Below are 16,636 nucleotides of genomic sequence, written 5' to 3'. Positions count from 1 at the left end.
AAAATCGACATTCGCAGGGAAATCATCGATTGTAAATGACTGCAAACATCGATAGTGTCGAGTAAACATCGGTTTTCGCTCCAGCTCTAGCAGGGTATTAGGCAGAAAAACAATAATAAATTAATAATTGCCGTTCTCGTAAATTAAAAAGTACCAGTATGATTCCGAAAAAGACGACGGTAAAGGATTCACATATTGTGAAAATAGCCGTGGAGCGGGAAAACCATATGGCGCAGTTGATAAATCTGGACCAAAGGCATCCCCTAGCAAGTGAGTAAATACAAGACAATAATTTAGATTTAATGAAAGCTAGGCAGGAAATCAAGTTAAACCCTCTTTTAATCAAGCAATACGAGGGCGGTTAGGTGGATCAAACATAAAGTGGGCAGTTATTGTGGGGGGAAACCATTAAAAAAGAAAGAAAGTTTTAAACCAACGCCCTTTGCTTTATGTTCGAGTGTTATCGTGATGTCAGCGCCCCCCTCTTCGCATTTCTCATTTAAATGCAATGCATTGAGTTAGGCAGGAAGTTGGTTTTATGGCTTACTTATCTCTTATTTGCTTTCAGGCAAAATCCAGGACATATGCAATGGTTGGGGCATCAGTGATCACCAAAACTACGCTCTTCAGTTCTGCGAGTCAAACAACCAAAAGTACGTAACTGAAAAGAACAGGAATGAGATCAAAAATGGCTCCGTACTGCGATTGCAGTACTCGCCATCCAAGACGGCCAGCGACGCCATGGAGACCCTGCTTAATGGCAATGCCCAGGAGAAGGCCATGCGCCTAAAAGATCTCACCAAGCTGAGCACCGATCATACCTTCGCCCTGGAGTTTATCAAGGAGAAGGGCCTCGACACGCTCATCAAGATGATCGAAGATAACGGCCAGACCAACGAGGACATTCTCAAATACAGCCTGGCCAGCTTCGTGGAGCTGATGGAGCACGGCACGGTGTCCTGGGAAGTGCCGGAGAACTCCTTTGTGGCTCGCAACATTGAGATTGTGAGAAACTTTCAGAAATATCCAACCAACTGCGGCGAGAGCGCGCTCTCCAACCTGGAGAACATTGTCATGTGCAGCAGCAAACACGTTCTGGTCGCCGAAGACATCAAACTGCAGGACATTCTACGACTGTTGCAGGAGGTCAACTCGCCGGTGATGCGACAGAACGCCATCGCCCTGCTAAACGCTCTGTTTGTAAAGGCAGACGAAACCCGCCGAAGGACCATCGCCCACACAATTAGCGCCAAACAGTTCCGACTGGCCCTCATTGGCAACGGACTGGGCACTGAGATGACTCACCAGCTGTACGTGCTGCAAACACTTACTCTTGGTCTGCTGGAAAAACGGATGCGCATGAAAATGAACGCCCAGGATCAGGATGCGCACGAAAAGATTAAAGAGCTGCGGCGCATTGCCTTCGACGATCACACCAACGCTTTGAACCAGAACGACGATCACATTCGGCGCGGTGGTGGCTCTGGAGCTGGCAACGTGAACTTCTCGCAGTACTACAAAAAGCTGGGCTTTAAGTGCGACATTAATCCCGCCCAAGATTTCATTGAAACGCCTCCTGGTAAGGAGCATGTACCTTAACAGAGCTCCTGCGTGTGCTAATCCAAATCTTTTCTTTAAGGCATTCTAGCTTTGGACTGCATGGTGTACTTTGCACGCAACTACACCCAACAGTATGCTAAAATTGTGCGGGAGAACTCCTGCCGTGCGGATGAGCACGAGTGTCCGTTCGGACGCACCTCCATCGAACTGGTCAAGGTGCTGTGTGATATTCTCCGCATTGGAGAGCCGCCAGCAGAGCAGTCCGGCGACTTTCAACCAATGTTCTTCACTCACGACTTTCCGTTCGAGGAGTTCTTCTGCATCTGTGTCATAACGTTAAATCGCACATGGAAGGACATGCGTGCTACTGCCGAGGACTTTACTACAACCTTCAGCGTGGTGCGAGAGCAGATCCAAAGAACTCTCAAGTGCAGGCCCGAGAACCTGGAGGATTTCCGTAACAAGATTGCTCTGTTGACCTATCAGCAGATCACAACGCTGCGCCAGCAGGAGCGCACTTCGAAGGAGGAGTGTGACTCCACTGCCTCGGCGATTGTGAAGCTAAAGGAGAAGATATCGCCGCACATCCTGGAGCTTATCAAGCAGCAGCGGCTTTCGTTTTTGGTGGAAGGTACAGATCTTGTTATGAACCCTATAATTTTAAAACTAAAACCTTCCTTTTATATTAGGCACCCGTTTCGCTAAATATTTGCGAGGAACTCGAACCAAGGACAAATTCTGGTACGCCCGCCTTTCGCCCAACCACAAGGTGATTCATTATGGCGATTGCGACGAGAAGAACATACCCACCATGGAGGAACTGCCCAAAAAGCTGCCCATCAGTGAGATTAAGCAGTTGCTGGAGGGCAAGGAATGTCCGCATATGAAGGAAACTCGAATTAGGAAATCCGCCGTAAATCTGGCGTTTTCGATAACGTTTGAGAATATGGAGCACTCCACGTTGGACTTTGTGGCGCCCGACGAGAGTATCTTTAACTACTGGACGGACGGAATAAACGCACTGCTGGGACAGCCGATGGTCAGCAAGCAAAAAAACGAGGACTTCGACACCTTGTTGTCAATGGAGATCAAGCTCCGCTTGTTGGACACCGAGGGAGTGGACATCAGCAAGGACCCACCGCCCATACCCGAGGACCCTGAGAACTACGACTTTTGCTTCGAGAGCTAAGCATAACGCACACTCACCATTGAAAGTATCAATTCATTCTAGACTCCCATCACCCAAGATACATGCCAAAGTGTACCCACTACATATATTCTCCGATCTGATCTTCTGCTAGTATTACTTGTGCAATTCCCCAAACACAAAATGAACAAACGGTGCGGGCGCTCGCGATTGGCTTCCCCTGCCCAGCCATTTAGTGAACTTTTACACCATTTATTATTATAGTAGGTATATAATATAGAGATCATTAAATAACACATTTTATACATAACAATTTTGTACAAAAACTAACAAGAGAAGCGTATTCTTATCCAAAGGCTAGAAGGTAACGAGTTGGAAAAGCGAAAGGATCGGCAGGCCGATACTTGTAAACCAGTGCGATGGGCAAAATGTTGGTTCCTTAGATTATAAAGTCTTAGCTTTGAAATTAATTACTGCTTTTGATTGTGCAATTCAGAGTACGCAAATTGGCCTTAAGTTGGGCCAGTTTTATGTTCACCTTACAGCAGACAACGAATCTTAATCAATTTTCCCTCCACACTGATATATTGCAACTTGAGATGATAAAACACGCACTTGCTGACTTTCGGTCCGAACTTTAAAGCATTCGAGTAAGCACAAAGCCTGCGGAGCAAAACCAAACTGGCAGCCTACCCGAGTGGGTCTCCGGCTGCCTCCTCACATCATTATCCACGCACGGGCAACTTGCGCCGGCGGGCGGGGGCGCGATCCTAGATCCTTAATCAAATGTTATCCTCCAGCAGAAGATCGTTGTCATCGCCCCGATCCGGCAGGCAGACGAAGAACTCGAGCAAGTTCAGGATGGGGCCGCGCGAGAAGGGATTCTGGTAGCGACCTCGCTTGTCCCGCAGATAGGGATATCTCTTGTAGTTGAACATCTCGTTCGTGGTGAGGTTCATGCAGGCGTGAAGGATCTGCAAGGGAACAATGAGTTTATAAAATTAAATTTTCTGGAGAGGCAACTCCTACCGAAGTACAGGTGAGAATCCAACCCAGTCCGCAAAACACAACCGCCTCGATGAGTCCCAGCACATAAAGCATCGTGAATCCCTCGATCATCACGCAGTAGCAAGCAAAGTAGATCGTAAATGAGCAATTGACGGCCACCGACAAGACGAACAGGAAGAACCACATCCTGTTGCGCAGTCCCACGCAGTTGTAGATGAAGGGACAGTGGTGGTCAAAGTAAGAGACGCACCGATTGCATACGCGGCAGTGCTTGGCCCTCAGCGGCCGGAGGCACCTGCAACTGTGGCACAACCTGGTGAGCATCACGTTCCGCTTCTTGAGCTTGTCGAAGTAAGGGATCTGCTTGATGGCTCGGTAGTAGGCATCCGAGCTGAGCGGTATGTAGCCGGGATCCCTTCGGTTGGCGATGGCCCAGCTGATCCACATCACAGCGTTCCAGTAGATAAAGCAGTAGTGCGAGCGTCTCAATATGTTCCAGGTGATGGGAATCGCACGAATCATGTACATGGGGTAACCCCACAGCAGCACCGAAAAGAGGAACAGGAACAGCGGTCCCTTGGAGTCCCCGGCTCCGCCGAACAGCCAGCCCCAGCTCTCCGAAACCGAGGGAATCCAGCGAGACTTCTTTTTCACTTCGCCGTAGAGCAGACGCACCACATCCTGGTGCTGATGAGCCTGGGCCAGCATGATTGGGGTCTTTCCGTTCTTGTCCCTCGGTTCCAGATCCAGCTGGGATTTCTCGCACAGCAGGCGTACACAGGTCATGTTGCCCGAGAGGCAGGCCAGATGCAATGGTGTGGACCCAAAATTGTCCGTCTTTTGCAGCTCCACGCCAGAGTACATCAGCAGTCGCATCAGATCCGCATGGCCCTTGTACGCCGCCCAGTGCAGAGCGGTATCGCCGTTGATATCCGTAAGATTATTCAGAGCTCCCATTCCCAGGAGATAGGCTGCCGTGGCTGTCCGACCGTACATACATGCCAAGTGAAGCGGAGTCAAGCCCTTGAAATCCGCCGCATTAACTGCCACTCCTGCCTGGAGGAGCACCTGGACCACGGAGGCGTGTCCTTTCCTGCAGGCCCAATGAATGGGTCTTGGACCCTGCGTTCCCAAACATGGCAGATCAATGGGAGCAGTTCGTTCTATGAGGTACCTCATCAACTGGACATTCCCGTTGAGAGCTATCCAGTGGGCTGGTGTGTAGCCATGGCGATCCCTAGCCGACAGGCACTCCATGCCGAACTTGTCCACCAGGTTCTCCACCTCGCTGACCTCGCCGTTCTTGATAATGTCGAATATGTCGTCCAGATTTACGGTGGTCGCACCATCCAATCCTTCGAAAAGGAGCACGTTCTCGTGGTCCTCCACACCCCCTCCCCCATGTTCACCTCCCGCCCCGCGACCTGTTAACGGAGGCGAGTGCGGACGGTGATCCAGGTGAATATCGTCGGCATGGGCATGGCCATCCTCCTCCGCCACGACCATGTTGCAGGAGGAGGAGGCGGTCAGCGGCAGCGCCCACACACTGCGCGCCGCCCCCGGACTCGGATGTACCTTCGAGGCCATGTAGAACTCGAAGTCTACGCCCAAACGGTCCGCCGTTCCACCGTTGCCTTGATGCAGGGGGTTTTCCAGTAGGTGTGCAATTTTGTCGTCTTTTCCCGTAACTCCACAACCGAAATTTTAATTCCGTTTGTCCAATTTTAAGCGGAACACGATAGGTAAACACACGACTGCCCTCGATGGCAAGGAAATTATGTCAGCACTGTGAGAAAATCAATAAGAAGTTCGAATGGCAGGACCCGAATTGGGGCCACTTTCGAACTCGAGTTGGCGCCAAACCGAAAACAGCTGACCGTTATTTTCGGTGTTTAGCGTGAAGTGGGGCCAGCTTCGCTTTGGTTATGGTAATACCTAAAGTCAAGTTTTGTTTTGAACGAGAGGCACTTAAAGACTTTAGTCGTAGCGAAATAATCCGATGGAGGCTAAGCACTGAACGAAAGTGAAAACAAATTAAACAAACGAAAGGCGTTTCAAAACATTATCAAACAATTACGATACAAGTTTATCCAATTTAGTATCCGAAATCATTTAAAAATCAAAGACAATTACTTAATTCTGATACTTTAATAAATCGTTTGATTTGATAAATAAAAATTTTTCTTTTAATTGTGTCATTTATGTTTTAAAGTTGTTAGATTAGACGTCAATTAAAAGTATTCGTTAAAAATTTTGTTTTAAAGATCTGGTGGAAAGGGCGCATTTTGTTTAGTTAGTATTGCACTTCCCCTCCATCTTTTGGTGAAAGAACTGTTTAGTCACCTGGCCCCACTTCACAGACCTCCTCTGATAAATTTGTTTCGTAAAAAATGGGTGACAACGTGGTGACGGAACTAAATAACTTGGATTTAAACAAGCAAAAGGCATGTTAAACTCTTTACAAACTGAATTCGAGTGTATAAAAAGTGCTAGATAGCCGAGTTATGTTGAAACTGGCGCCCCAAAGCGGCAGATATTATAGTCAATTAAGCCGCATTTGCCAGCGAATTTTGCCGAAAATTCAGACGCAGGCGAATCCACCAAAACAACAACTGCAACAACAACAATTGAAAGAACAGCAACACAGCTACGCAACTTTGGTTGGTGTTTTAAGCTAAAAAGAAATTGAATTTAACTTCGATAAAAAAACCCATTTTCTGGCACGTGTGAATGTTATGTTTATTTGTGCAAGTGTGCGTCTGTGTTTGTGTGTCTGCAATGAATCAGTGCCGGTTTCTGTGACGTCACTAACAACCATTAAACTTTCCTGCTTAAAACTCTTCGATATTGCATCAGCTTTAAATGTGACGAAGAGTTGCTCAAAACCTCGATACAAAAAGAGATAGGTCGCTGACAAAAAGCGCCGAAAGCGTCTTGTTATTCTCATCGCTTTTTGCCCCCAATTGTTCAAACACCAAGAAAAAGAACATCAGTCGAAAGTAGATACCGAAAAAATCGTTTACCTAATTGCATACGTAGCAGAAATTCAGCAACTTTACATTTCAGTGTTATTGATTTTTTCAATGGATTTGTATTTGCAGGCGGCCAAAATGAAGAAGGAGAAAAAGGAAAAACCGGCCGGCGGTGGCGATTCTCGCAAGGGTAAGGATAAACATAACTATAAGAATGAATCAACATTAAGATTGCTGGTATATATTTTTTCGTGATTAATAGTTTATGTACTCATGACCCATCTTTAGGAGTCTTACATATAAAATCAATCCTATATTCCTATCCTTCCTCCGATTATTTCAGAGCTCAATCCCTTGCCGCAATATATTGCCGAGCGCAATGTCTTCTGGGAGAAATGTAAGGCGGAGTACGAGGCTGAACTGGCGGCCAAGAAACGGGAGCCTATCAAGGTCACTCTGCCAGACGGCAAGCAAGTTGACGCCACCTCCTGGGAGAGCACCCCATACGAGGTGGCTCGAGGAATAAGCCAAGGATTGGCCGACAACACTGTCATTTCCAAGGTGAACGGAGAGGTCTGGGACTTGGACCGCGTCCTCGAGGGCGATTGCACACTGCAGCTACTCAAGTTCGACGATCCGGAGGCGCAGGCCGTCTTCTGGCACAGCTCCGCCCATATAATGGGTGAGGCAATGGAGCGCATCTACGGCGGACACTTGTGCTACGGTCCGCCAATTGAAAATGGCTTCTACTACGACATGCATCTGGAGGGCGAGGGTGTAAGCAATTACCTTCTTTTATGGATAATAGAGAAGCTAATAATCTTGTATATCAGATCTCCACCAACGACTACGGCGCGATGGAGTCCCTGGTCAAGCAAATCGTTAAGGAAAAGCAGAACTTTGAACGCCTGGAGATGAAGAAGTCCGACCTGCTGGAGATGTTCAAGTACAACGAGTTCAAGGTGCGCATTCTCAACGAGAAGGTGACCAGCGATCGTACCACTGTCTACAAGTGCGGCTCCCTGATCGATCTCTGCCGTGGGCCCCACGTTCGTCACACCGGAAAGGTGAAGGCGCTGAAGATCACCAAGAACTCCTCCACCTACTGGGAGGGCAAAGCCGACGCTGAGACTTTGCAGCGCGTCTACGGCATTTCGTTCCCCGATCCCAAGCAGCTGAAAGAGTGGGAGAAACTGCAGGAGGAGGCAGCCAAACGGGATCACCGCAAAATCGGTCGCGAACAGGAGCTTTTCTTTTTCCATGAGCTGTCGCCCGGCTCATGCTTTTTCCAGCCGCGAGGAGCACACATTTACAACACCTTGATAAGCTTCATCAAGGCAGAGTACAGGAAGCGCGGTTTCCAGGAAGTCATTTCGCCCAACATCTACAACGCCAAGTTGTGGATGACCTCTGGTCACTGGCAGCACTACGCCGAGAACATGTTCTCCTTTGAGGCCGAGAAGGAGAAGTTCGCCCTCAAGCCCATGAACTGTCCAGGACATTGCCTCATCTTCGATAACCGCAACCGATCCTGGCGAGAGCTGCCGCTTCGCATGGCCGACTTTGGTGTACTGCATCGTAACGAACTTTCTGGAGCTTTGACTGGACTCACCCGCGTGCGTCGTTTCCAGCAGGACGATGCGCACATCTTCTGCGCCCCCGAGCAGATCAAGAGCGAGATGAAGGGCTGCCTGGAGTTCCTGAAGCACGTGTACACCATCTTCGGCTTCTCCTTCCAGCTGGTTCTGTCCACGCGCCCGGAAAATTACCTGGGCGAGCTGGAGCAGTGGAACGATGCGGAGAAGGCGCTCGCCGAGTCGCTCAACGAGTTCGGAATGCCCTGGAAGGAGAACCCCGGCGATGGCGCCTTCTACGGACCCAAGATTGATATTACCATTATGGATGCGCTCAAGCGGGCCCATCAGTGCGCCACCATCCAGCTGGACTTCCAACTGCCCATTCGTTTTAATCTCAACTACATCGCCGACGATGGCGAGAAGAAGCGGCCGGTGATCATCCACCGTGCCATTCTCGGCTCGGTGGAGCGCATGATTGCCATCCTCACTGAGAACTTTGCCGGCAAGTGGCCCTTCTGGCTGTCGCCGCGCCAGGTGATGGTGGTACCCGTGGGTCCTGCCTATGACCAGTACGCCCAGTCCGTTCGGGATCAGCTGCACGATGCCGGATTCATGAGCGAAGCTGACTGCGATGCCGGCGACACTATGAACAAGAAGATACGAAATGCTCAATTGGCCCAGTTCAACTTCATCCTGGTGGTGGGCGACAAGGAGCGCTCCTCCAACACCGTGAACGTGCGCACCCGCGACAACAAGGTGCACGGCGAGGTGTCCGTGGCGGAGCTGATCACCAAGCTGCAGAAGATTCGCGATGAGTTCATCGCCAACGAGGACAGCTTCTAAGACTCAATTTCGATCTATTTATCAAAAGTATACTTAACATTTGCATGGCAAAGCAAGTAAGCATTTTTGTTCTTTCTATGTATTTACGCTTATGAAACCGGAATTCACAAATAAAAACCAAATCCAAAACTGAATTATAACGATTTGTTTAGTACTTGCTATGAATAAAGGGAGGCACCCATTCATAATTAGCGCATAAAAATAAAAGGAGACTATCCAGTGATTGTATATGCAGAGGCATTGCGGTGTTTGACATTACAACGAAAACAAATTGTGTGAAATTAGTGAAGCTGACAAGAAAACTGATATGTGGAATGCGGTTAACTACAAGAGTATTACGATTTCCAAAATGGATCAATAACTGAAAGCCTCTTACACTGTAATTTCTTACGAATCACAGTAATTCGTCAGCAATTTCAGAACAGTCACGCCGACACATTCCATTCAGGAAGTATTTTCCCCGGTAACGCAACTTGAAAATGATAAGATACGACGCCCCAAATCTAGTTGAACCCTATTTTGAGGAGGGAAATGGGGAGAGGTGAGAGCACCCACATTGTATGACTCATTTTTGGGCTTGTTTTTTTTTTTTTGGTTTTAATTTATTGCTAATATATTGTATACTTTTCATTTTCATAATTTGATTTATTAAAAATTGCATCCATAGGTTTATGTTTTTATTCAATTATCAATTTTGTAAGCTTTTGCTTTTCGCGTAAAAAATGCACAAAGTTCTCTCGCTAATCGAAGCAAAAATCGTTAATAATATTGTTAAGTGTTTGCTCTGCTCGTGCTGCCTGCTTGTCTGTCTCAGTTTTAGTCATAAAAATACATATTATATATCTGTGTATATTTATTCATAAGATGCACGTGTCCAAGTCCTATGCCATCCAAAGTTCCAGTTAGCAGTCGCTGTGCTAAATAAACCGAAAACCGAAATGGGCGAAACGAAAGCCGCAAACAGAACAGAACGGGGCTATAATTGGAAACAAGGTGCCTGGCTGGCTGGCTGGTACTGGTGGAATCATTGAACACAGGCTGGCTGCGTGGTATCTACGAGAGCTGGAATGTCGGAGGATCCTGGACCGCCTGGCCTGGCATAAGTACATGGTTGGATTAGGGGTTTCTTATTTTCTTTTTTTTGTTTTCTTATGGGGACAATCGGAAATGCACAACACTATATTCTTGTCTGGTAGCTAACTCGCAAATATTACTCTGATCTTGATCCCTGATCTCGTGTCAATGAGTTAGCATTCATTCGCCTACGCTCGGGATTTGCTCGTCTGCACTGCTCAATTAACATTAATTAGTTAGCCGATTTTCGTTAATTGTTGTTTTAGTCTATTTGCCTTTGCTATCATTTGTTACTTTATAAATAAACTTAAACGTAAAGTGTGTATGTGTGTGTTTAGATGTTGAGGAATCGTCGCAGATCCAGCCACATACACCTGACACTTGTGTACACGAGTGCTGTTGACCGACTGCCTGCTCCTGCTCCTGTTCCTGATCCTGCTGTTCGAAGGGGAGGCCGTTGGATCGGTTTGGCTGGGCTCAACCGGTTCTAGCAGGCGCAGCCGCCCTCTGGGTCCTTAGTCTCGTTGGGCGAGTCCTTCAGCACCACTTCCTGCATGTCCTCCGACGGCTTATTCTCCGTGGAATCCATGCCGGGCAGTGCGGCGGCCACTCGCCGGAATAGCTGCTTCACATTGTAGCCCGCCTTGGCGCTCGTCTCGATGAACATCACGTTCAGTTCCTTCGCCTTGCGCTCACCCTCCTCGGTGGACACCTGGCGCTTGTCCGAGAGATCCGTCTTGTTACCCACGAGCATGATAATCACGTCGCTACCCCGTTCCGTGCGCACGTCATCGATCCACTTTGAGGTCTGGTGGAACGAGTTGGTGTTGGTTATGTCGTACACAACGACGGCCACCGTGGAGTCTCGGATGTAGGAGGGGATCAGCGAGCGGAAGCGCTCCTGGCCCGCCGTGTCCCACAGCTGCAGGCGCACCGTCCGGTCCTCCAGGTACATGGTCTTTGAGAGGAAGTCGATTCCGATCGTCGCCTGGTACGTGTTGTCGAAGCTGTCGTACATGAAGCGCGTGATCAGGGAGGTCTTCCCCACACTCTGTTCGCCCAGGAAGACAAGCTTGAACTTCCTCAGCGGGTTGCCAAAATCTCCGGATGACATCTTCCACGTACGTGTCTACTTTTTCTTAATTACGGGTTTGGGTTTGCTGACCTCTCTTCTCGCTCCGCTCTCTTCTCTCCACTCTCCACACTCCTCGGCTGCGCACTCTCCACTCTCCACCCCTCCTCTCTGTTTATAATGGGCTGGGCCAGCGGTTTTCGGGGCCTTTTCGCACGGCGATTTCGCTGCAATCACGGCAATTGGTTGCCGCACTCGCGCTCTATATGCTTCCGGATAGCTGCAAATCGAATTCCGGTTCGATTGGCTAGGTAAATCGCGAAGTTAAGTCGTGGAAAAATTGTGGCCAGCAAATCGTCTCTGCTTCTTCTTCAACTTCTGAGTCAGTTGCTGTGTGACCGTGGTGGAGAGGAAATACCGCAACATACTAAACAGTTAATACGCACCTTAAATATACTGAAATAGTGAACAGTGATTTGCAATTTCTATAAGTGGTAATGGGAAAACCAATTTGCAAATAATTTTCTTTCTATTTGGGTCGAATAATAACGGAAAAGATATTTGGAGCGTTACAAGTAAACGTTTAGATTAAAATTGAGTTAGATTTTTACCAATTTATTAAGAAAGCAACGTTAAGCAATATTAAAATCACAAAATGTGATTTTAAAATAAAAAAATTTTTTTTAAATGTGTAAGTTACCGAACTTGAAAAACTGACCACTTAGAATTGTGTTTTTAAGTTTTACTTACTGGTTTCTTTAATTTGAGAAAAGAAAAATGTTACCTTAAATACCATTCTTACAGACCCAACATACCAAAAAGGTGAATTGCGATTTTCAAATATAAATATTTGACTTTCCAAATTTAAAAGCTCGGAAAGGTTACTTAGCACACTTGAGATATTAACGTAGTTATTTTTCCATGCTATCGCCGCAAGTTGACGTACTTCTGCCAAAGAGTCAGTGCTCTGGCGCCTTATAATCTCAAATAATAATATATGTTATCTGGAAACGTTTCTTAATTGAAGGTCTTATCATCCGCATTTGCTGGCAAATTTAGAATCGCGAATTAATTTAAACTGCCCGCGATAAAGGCCGATGTAAACAGTTCCGCGAAAACTATGATAGCGAACGGACGGAGAGAACAGTTGGCCAGCGGGGTCCTGCTCATCCTTGGTCTTTGCCAGGTGTCCGGCGTGGCCATCGCCCTTCCGGAGGGGCGTGTCGTGGGCGGTACAGCGGCGGCAGCCAACAGCGCTCCCTACGCGGTGTCCATGCAGTACGGAGGTACCCACTATTGTGCAGCGAGCATCCTGAATGCCAACTGGCTGGTGACCGCCGCCCATTGTCTGACCAACAGCAACCAGGTTCTGGGGAGCACTCTGGTGGCGGGAAGCATTGCGGTGGCCGGAACAGCCAGCACCACGCAGACACGCAGCATAACCTACTTTGTGATCAACGACTTGTACACCGGCGGAACCGTTCCCTACGACATCGGTTTGGTCTACACGCCCACCGCCTTCGTTTGGTCCGCCGCAGTGGCTCCTGTCACGCTGCCCACTTCGGGAGTGGTGCCCACCGGTACCGCCAATCTCTACGGATGGGGCAGCACCAGCACCACCAACACCGCCTCCTATCCCTCCACCCTCCAGGTGGCAACCAATGTGCCCATCATCTCGCTGGACTCCTGCGAGGCCGCCCTGGGAACCAAAGGCAGCGATGTTCACTCGACCAATTTGTGCACGGGTCCTCTGACCGGCGGCGTCAGCATCTGCACCTCGGATTCGGGAGGTCCTCTGGTCCAGGGCAATGTCCTCATCGGCATCGTGTCCTGGGGAAAGCTTCCTTGCGGTCAGGCCAACTCGCCGTCGGTCTATGTGCAAGTGTCCTCGTTCATTTCCTGGATATCGTCCAACCAACAGGTGCCCTGAAGTTCCGAAGGGTTAATATTTTTTTCAAAATAAAAGCAATCGAAGTTGTGCCTTTATAGGCAAGTGACTTAAATATGGGAATTTCACTCGCATTGCGATCGCAGTATCACAAAGTTGATTGTCAAGTTTATCTTATCATTTTCCTAAAAAGCTGAAAACAATGTGGAAAAGGGTCAAACTGATCAGAATGTTTACAGCATTATGTATAATGTATGTTGGGAATCAAAGAACATGTTCTCTTTTTGAGTTATGGGCCCTTAATAAAACTTTGAGTTTATGACAATTTAATAATCAGCAGTGTAGTTTATTAAATGAGTTTATTTAATGAGCTAATGGAGTTTAAACGTTTGCTATTTTGGTATTTCATGCTATAATAAACAACAATTTTAACTAAATGGCACAGAAACCCAAAAAAGATTTTTTTTTAAATAATTCACAATTAACACTTTTTGATGGCGCGAACACAAATAATAAAAGAAAAATCCGTCCAAAATAAGGTAATAAAATAATTACGCATCAAGCTCGTGGAATCGCCGGGGAAGCCCATCAACATCTACAATATAGAGGAAAACTTGAGATACTGAAATACTTTTTCCACCTTGTTGACACAGTCTATCTTTAAATATAGGAATATAATGTATATAAAAATCATCTAATCTTATTAGGTGCTTATCTGTGAGACAAGGGCCCTAATTGAAAACCCTTATCTATTTCTTTGGTGGTTCTCGTGAAATAACCTATCGCGATTTAATTTAAAAGGCCGTCGATGCAGTTGATGTAAACAGTTGCGCGAAAAATATGATTGCGAGCGGACAGCAAACAAGGTGGCGCCATCGATCCGTGGCCGGTTTCCTCTTCCTGGTTCTGGGATTATGCCGGGGATTGGGAATAGCTTCTGCCCAACCCGAAGGAAGAGTGGTTGGTGGCACTGCGGCGGCGGCAAATAGTGCTCCCTATATAGTGTCCATGCAGTACGGAGGAACCCACTACTGTGCGGCCAATATCCTGAATACCAACTGGCTGGTCACAGCTGCTCATTGTCTGGCCAACAGAAACCAAGTTCTGGGAAGCACTTTGGTGGCAGGAAGCATCGCGGTGGCAGGAACAGCGAGCACCACCCAGAAGCGCACGATCACCCACTTCGTGGTCAACGACTTGTACACCGGAGGAACCGTTCCCTACGACATCGGACTGATCTACACGCCCACCGCCTTCGTTTGGACCGCTGCAGTGGCTCCTGTGAAGCTTCCATCATCCGGAGTGAGACCAACTGGCACGGCCAACCTCTTTGGTTGGGGCAGCACCAGCAAGACGAACAGTCCCTCCTATCCGAAGACTCTCCAGGAGGCTAAGAACATCCCCATCATCAGCCTGGATTCCTGTGCTGCTGCATTGGGCACCAAGGGTCAGGATGTCCACACCACAAACCTCTGCACGGGTCCCCTCACCGGAGGAACCAGCTTCTGCACCTCGGATTCTGGAGGTCCTTTGGTCCAAGGGAACGTCCTTATCGGCATCGTGTCCTGGGGAAAGCTGCCTTGCGGTCAGCCCAATTCTCCCTCTGTTTATGTCCAGGTCTCCTCGTTTACTTCCTGGATTGCAGCCAACCAAAAGATATGATTTGTTGGATAAATAAAGAACTTGTTATGAAATTGTTAGCTTTTCACGTGTTTCATATTGAAATTGCAACTAAAAGCTAGAAAGCTTATCAAATTTCCTAAGAAATAAATAGTTATCTTTTCATTAATTAAATTAATTAAACGAAAGACACTTCAATAAATAACCTTTATAAAGCAAGTCATGACAACAAAAAAATGTGTGTTTCATTATCTTATCTAGTCTAATATTTAATCTTATATATTCCAATTGCCCATTAAATTTTACAAAGCACAAACAATGCACATTAATGCGCACAGCTTTAATTCGATTACCATCAATCAAGTTCCTAATAATAATATTTATTACTGTTGTGATAAACGGAGATATTGATATGAAATTGGGGACTTCTCATTACATTACGGGCTCTATTCTTGACAACCCACAAAGACTCTTCGATATTATTAATGTTTTCCTTTAAAAACTAAAGCCAAGAGTATAAACATAGTTAAAGAAAGAGCTAATTAATCACATGCTGCAACTGAAAGCTGTCAGTTAAAAGAGTTTTCATATTCGCTTAAGTTTACTATTTTAATATATCTCCTGTGAACAAAAATTTAAATATCCAATATTATTAAGTTAAAGAGATTGTCGAGGAACTCAGTTATAACGATCTATCATTTTAAATTTTAATATTGCTTTAAGCAATTGCTTTAAGCAATATTAAAATTTGCTTATCAGAATTTCAAAAATGTATATTTTTATTAAAAGTCTTTCTTCTGAACTTGCAAGATAAACAATAAATAAAAACAAGATTGTTATTCTTACAAATTAGTTCGTGATTAACTTTCCATTTCCTAATTGCACATTGCTTCCTAGAACAATTTTCTCCGCGGTGCTTGGCAAATGGGATGACTTTTGCTTTTAACCACTGATCATTTTTGTGTGGGCTTCGCCAAGTCTAGATTTCATGTCATCCCAGCCACTCCTCCTAAGCCGGCCGCCGTTTTATCAATCAAATTGATCGGGCAGGTCTCGTTGGGAAACTAATTGGTCGGCAAGTTGCTGGACACGATCGCAATCAGTTTATTGACACGACCGGAGTACATAATTGAATGAACATATCAATTTCCCATCACAATCATACCAGCAAAGCTTATTAAGTGCCCCCAAAAAGCCATTCGCGCTGTAGAACGTCGAAGCATCCGAGTTGTGGAATAAGAATTGGGATCGGGGATTGGAGAGTGGGGAATGGGGACAAGAACGAGGAACGAGGCCCGGAGAACGATGACCAGAGCACGCCCGCAGCTAATCAGGCTCTAATGGCGATAAATATTTCATTCCATATTATTTTGTTTTTATTCGTCCGGCCAGACACGCCTCCTCCTCGAGTCCAGCGAAGTCGACTGCCAGGAGTCAAGACAAAGCGACGACTCAACGGGAATGAACAGGGAGATCGAGAGATCGGCAGATCGGGAGGAACAAGCCACAGAACAAGAGCTACAAAAGACCATCAGACAGACGAAATCTCCGACGCGATCGATGAAGACAAGGCTGATAAAGGAACCAGACTCGCGGCTCCAGAGATGCTACAGTGACTTTACAGCCAGTCAAGCAGCATAAAAGTAAATTAAACTATTAAACTATTTTATGTGCCCACTTTCATAGAGAGAGTTACATTTCTTATCGGTCATCTTAATAACTCGAATAGTGGTCAAATAATAATGGTTGGAGATCGGTAGTTATTACCTTAAAATAAAATAATAAAAAAGAGGTCACATTAAAAAACATTAGTTATGTTGGTATTACCTTAAAAAAGGAATTTTTATTATTTATATTTATGAAATACCAAGCAAC

At 46.6% G+C, this 16,636-nt stretch overlaps 6 protein-coding genes across 8 annotated transcripts; 4 read left to right on the top strand and 2 right to left on the bottom strand.

Moving 5' to 3' along the window:
- Positions 1 to 57: 57 nt before the first annotated feature.
- On the top strand, positions 58 to 3,037 carry LOC108093505 (engulfment and cell motility protein 1). The gene is made up of 4 exons (XM_017193594.2): positions 58 to 270; positions 569 to 1,579; positions 1,640 to 2,191; positions 2,250 to 3,037. The coding sequence occupies exons 1-4, from the start codon at positions 159 to 161 to the stop codon at positions 2,747 to 2,749; spliced, it is 2,175 nt and encodes a 724-aa protein (XP_017049083.1). The 5' UTR covers positions 58 to 158; the 3' UTR covers positions 2,750 to 3,037.
- On the bottom strand, positions 2,912 to 5,568 carry LOC108093506 (probable protein S-acyltransferase 23). Of its 2 annotated transcripts, none has more exons than XM_017193597.2 (2): positions 3,745 to 5,568; positions 2,912 to 3,681 (listed from the first exon to the last, which is right to left on the bottom strand). In XM_017193597.2, exons 1-2 carry the CDS (start codon positions 5,300 to 5,302, stop codon positions 3,521 to 3,523), a joined length of 1,719 nt encoding a protein of 572 aa, XP_017049086.1. In that variant the 5' UTR covers positions 5,303 to 5,568; the 3' UTR covers positions 2,912 to 3,520. The 2 variants fall into 2 exon arrangements, with proteins under 2 accessions (XP_017049086.1, XP_017049084.1); XM_017193595.2 differs by having other exon boundaries at positions 3,737 to 5,567.
- Positions 5,569 to 6,035: 467 nt separating this feature from the next.
- Positions 6,036 to 9,241, top strand: LOC108093496 (threonine--tRNA ligase 1, cytoplasmic). 2 transcript variants are annotated; one of them, XM_017193586.2, is made up of 4 exons: positions 6,036 to 6,159; positions 6,817 to 6,877; positions 7,031 to 7,464; positions 7,521 to 9,241. In XM_017193586.2, the coding sequence occupies exons 1-4, from the start codon at positions 6,106 to 6,108 to the stop codon at positions 9,105 to 9,107; spliced, it is 2,136 nt and encodes a 711-aa protein (XP_017049075.1). In that variant the 5' UTR covers positions 6,036 to 6,105; the 3' UTR covers positions 9,108 to 9,241. The 2 variants fall into 2 exon arrangements, with proteins under 2 accessions (XP_017049075.1, XP_017049074.1); XM_017193585.2 differs by lacking the exon at positions 6,036 to 6,159 and adding an exon at positions 6,186 to 6,375.
- Positions 9,242 to 9,728: 487 nt separating this feature from the next.
- On the bottom strand, positions 9,729 to 11,647 carry LOC108093497 (ras-related protein Rab6). Its single transcript, XM_017193587.2, has one exon. It carries the CDS (start codon positions 11,293 to 11,295, stop codon positions 10,669 to 10,671), a length of 627 nt encoding a protein of 208 aa, XP_017049076.1. The 5' UTR covers positions 11,296 to 11,647; the 3' UTR covers positions 9,729 to 10,668.
- A 560-nt stretch (positions 11,648 to 12,207) lies between these two features.
- LOC108093470 (trypsin delta) lies at positions 12,208 to 13,256 on the top strand. Its single transcript, XM_017193555.2, has one exon. The coding sequence runs from the start codon at positions 12,374 to 12,376 to the stop codon at positions 13,181 to 13,183; it is 810 nt and encodes a 269-aa protein (XP_017049044.1). The 5' UTR covers positions 12,208 to 12,373; the 3' UTR covers positions 13,184 to 13,256.
- Positions 13,257 to 13,973: 717 nt separating this feature from the next.
- On the top strand, positions 13,974 to 14,838 carry LOC108093471 (trypsin). Its single transcript, XM_017193556.2, has one exon. It carries the CDS (start codon positions 13,982 to 13,984, stop codon positions 14,801 to 14,803), a length of 822 nt encoding a protein of 273 aa, XP_017049045.1. The 5' UTR covers positions 13,974 to 13,981; the 3' UTR covers positions 14,804 to 14,838.
- The last annotated feature ends 1,798 nt before the right edge of the window (positions 14,839 to 16,636 follow it).

Source organism: Drosophila ficusphila, unplaced genomic scaffold (assembly GCF_018152265.1).
Source record: "Drosophila ficusphila isolate 14025-0441.05 unplaced genomic scaffold, ASM1815226v1 contig_607, whole genome shotgun sequence".
Classification (NCBI taxonomy): domain Eukaryota; kingdom Metazoa; phylum Arthropoda; class Insecta; order Diptera; family Drosophilidae; genus Drosophila; species Drosophila ficusphila.
The sequence above is the reverse complement of the archived record's forward strand: the minus strand, read 5'-3'. Positions and strand labels throughout refer to the sequence as shown.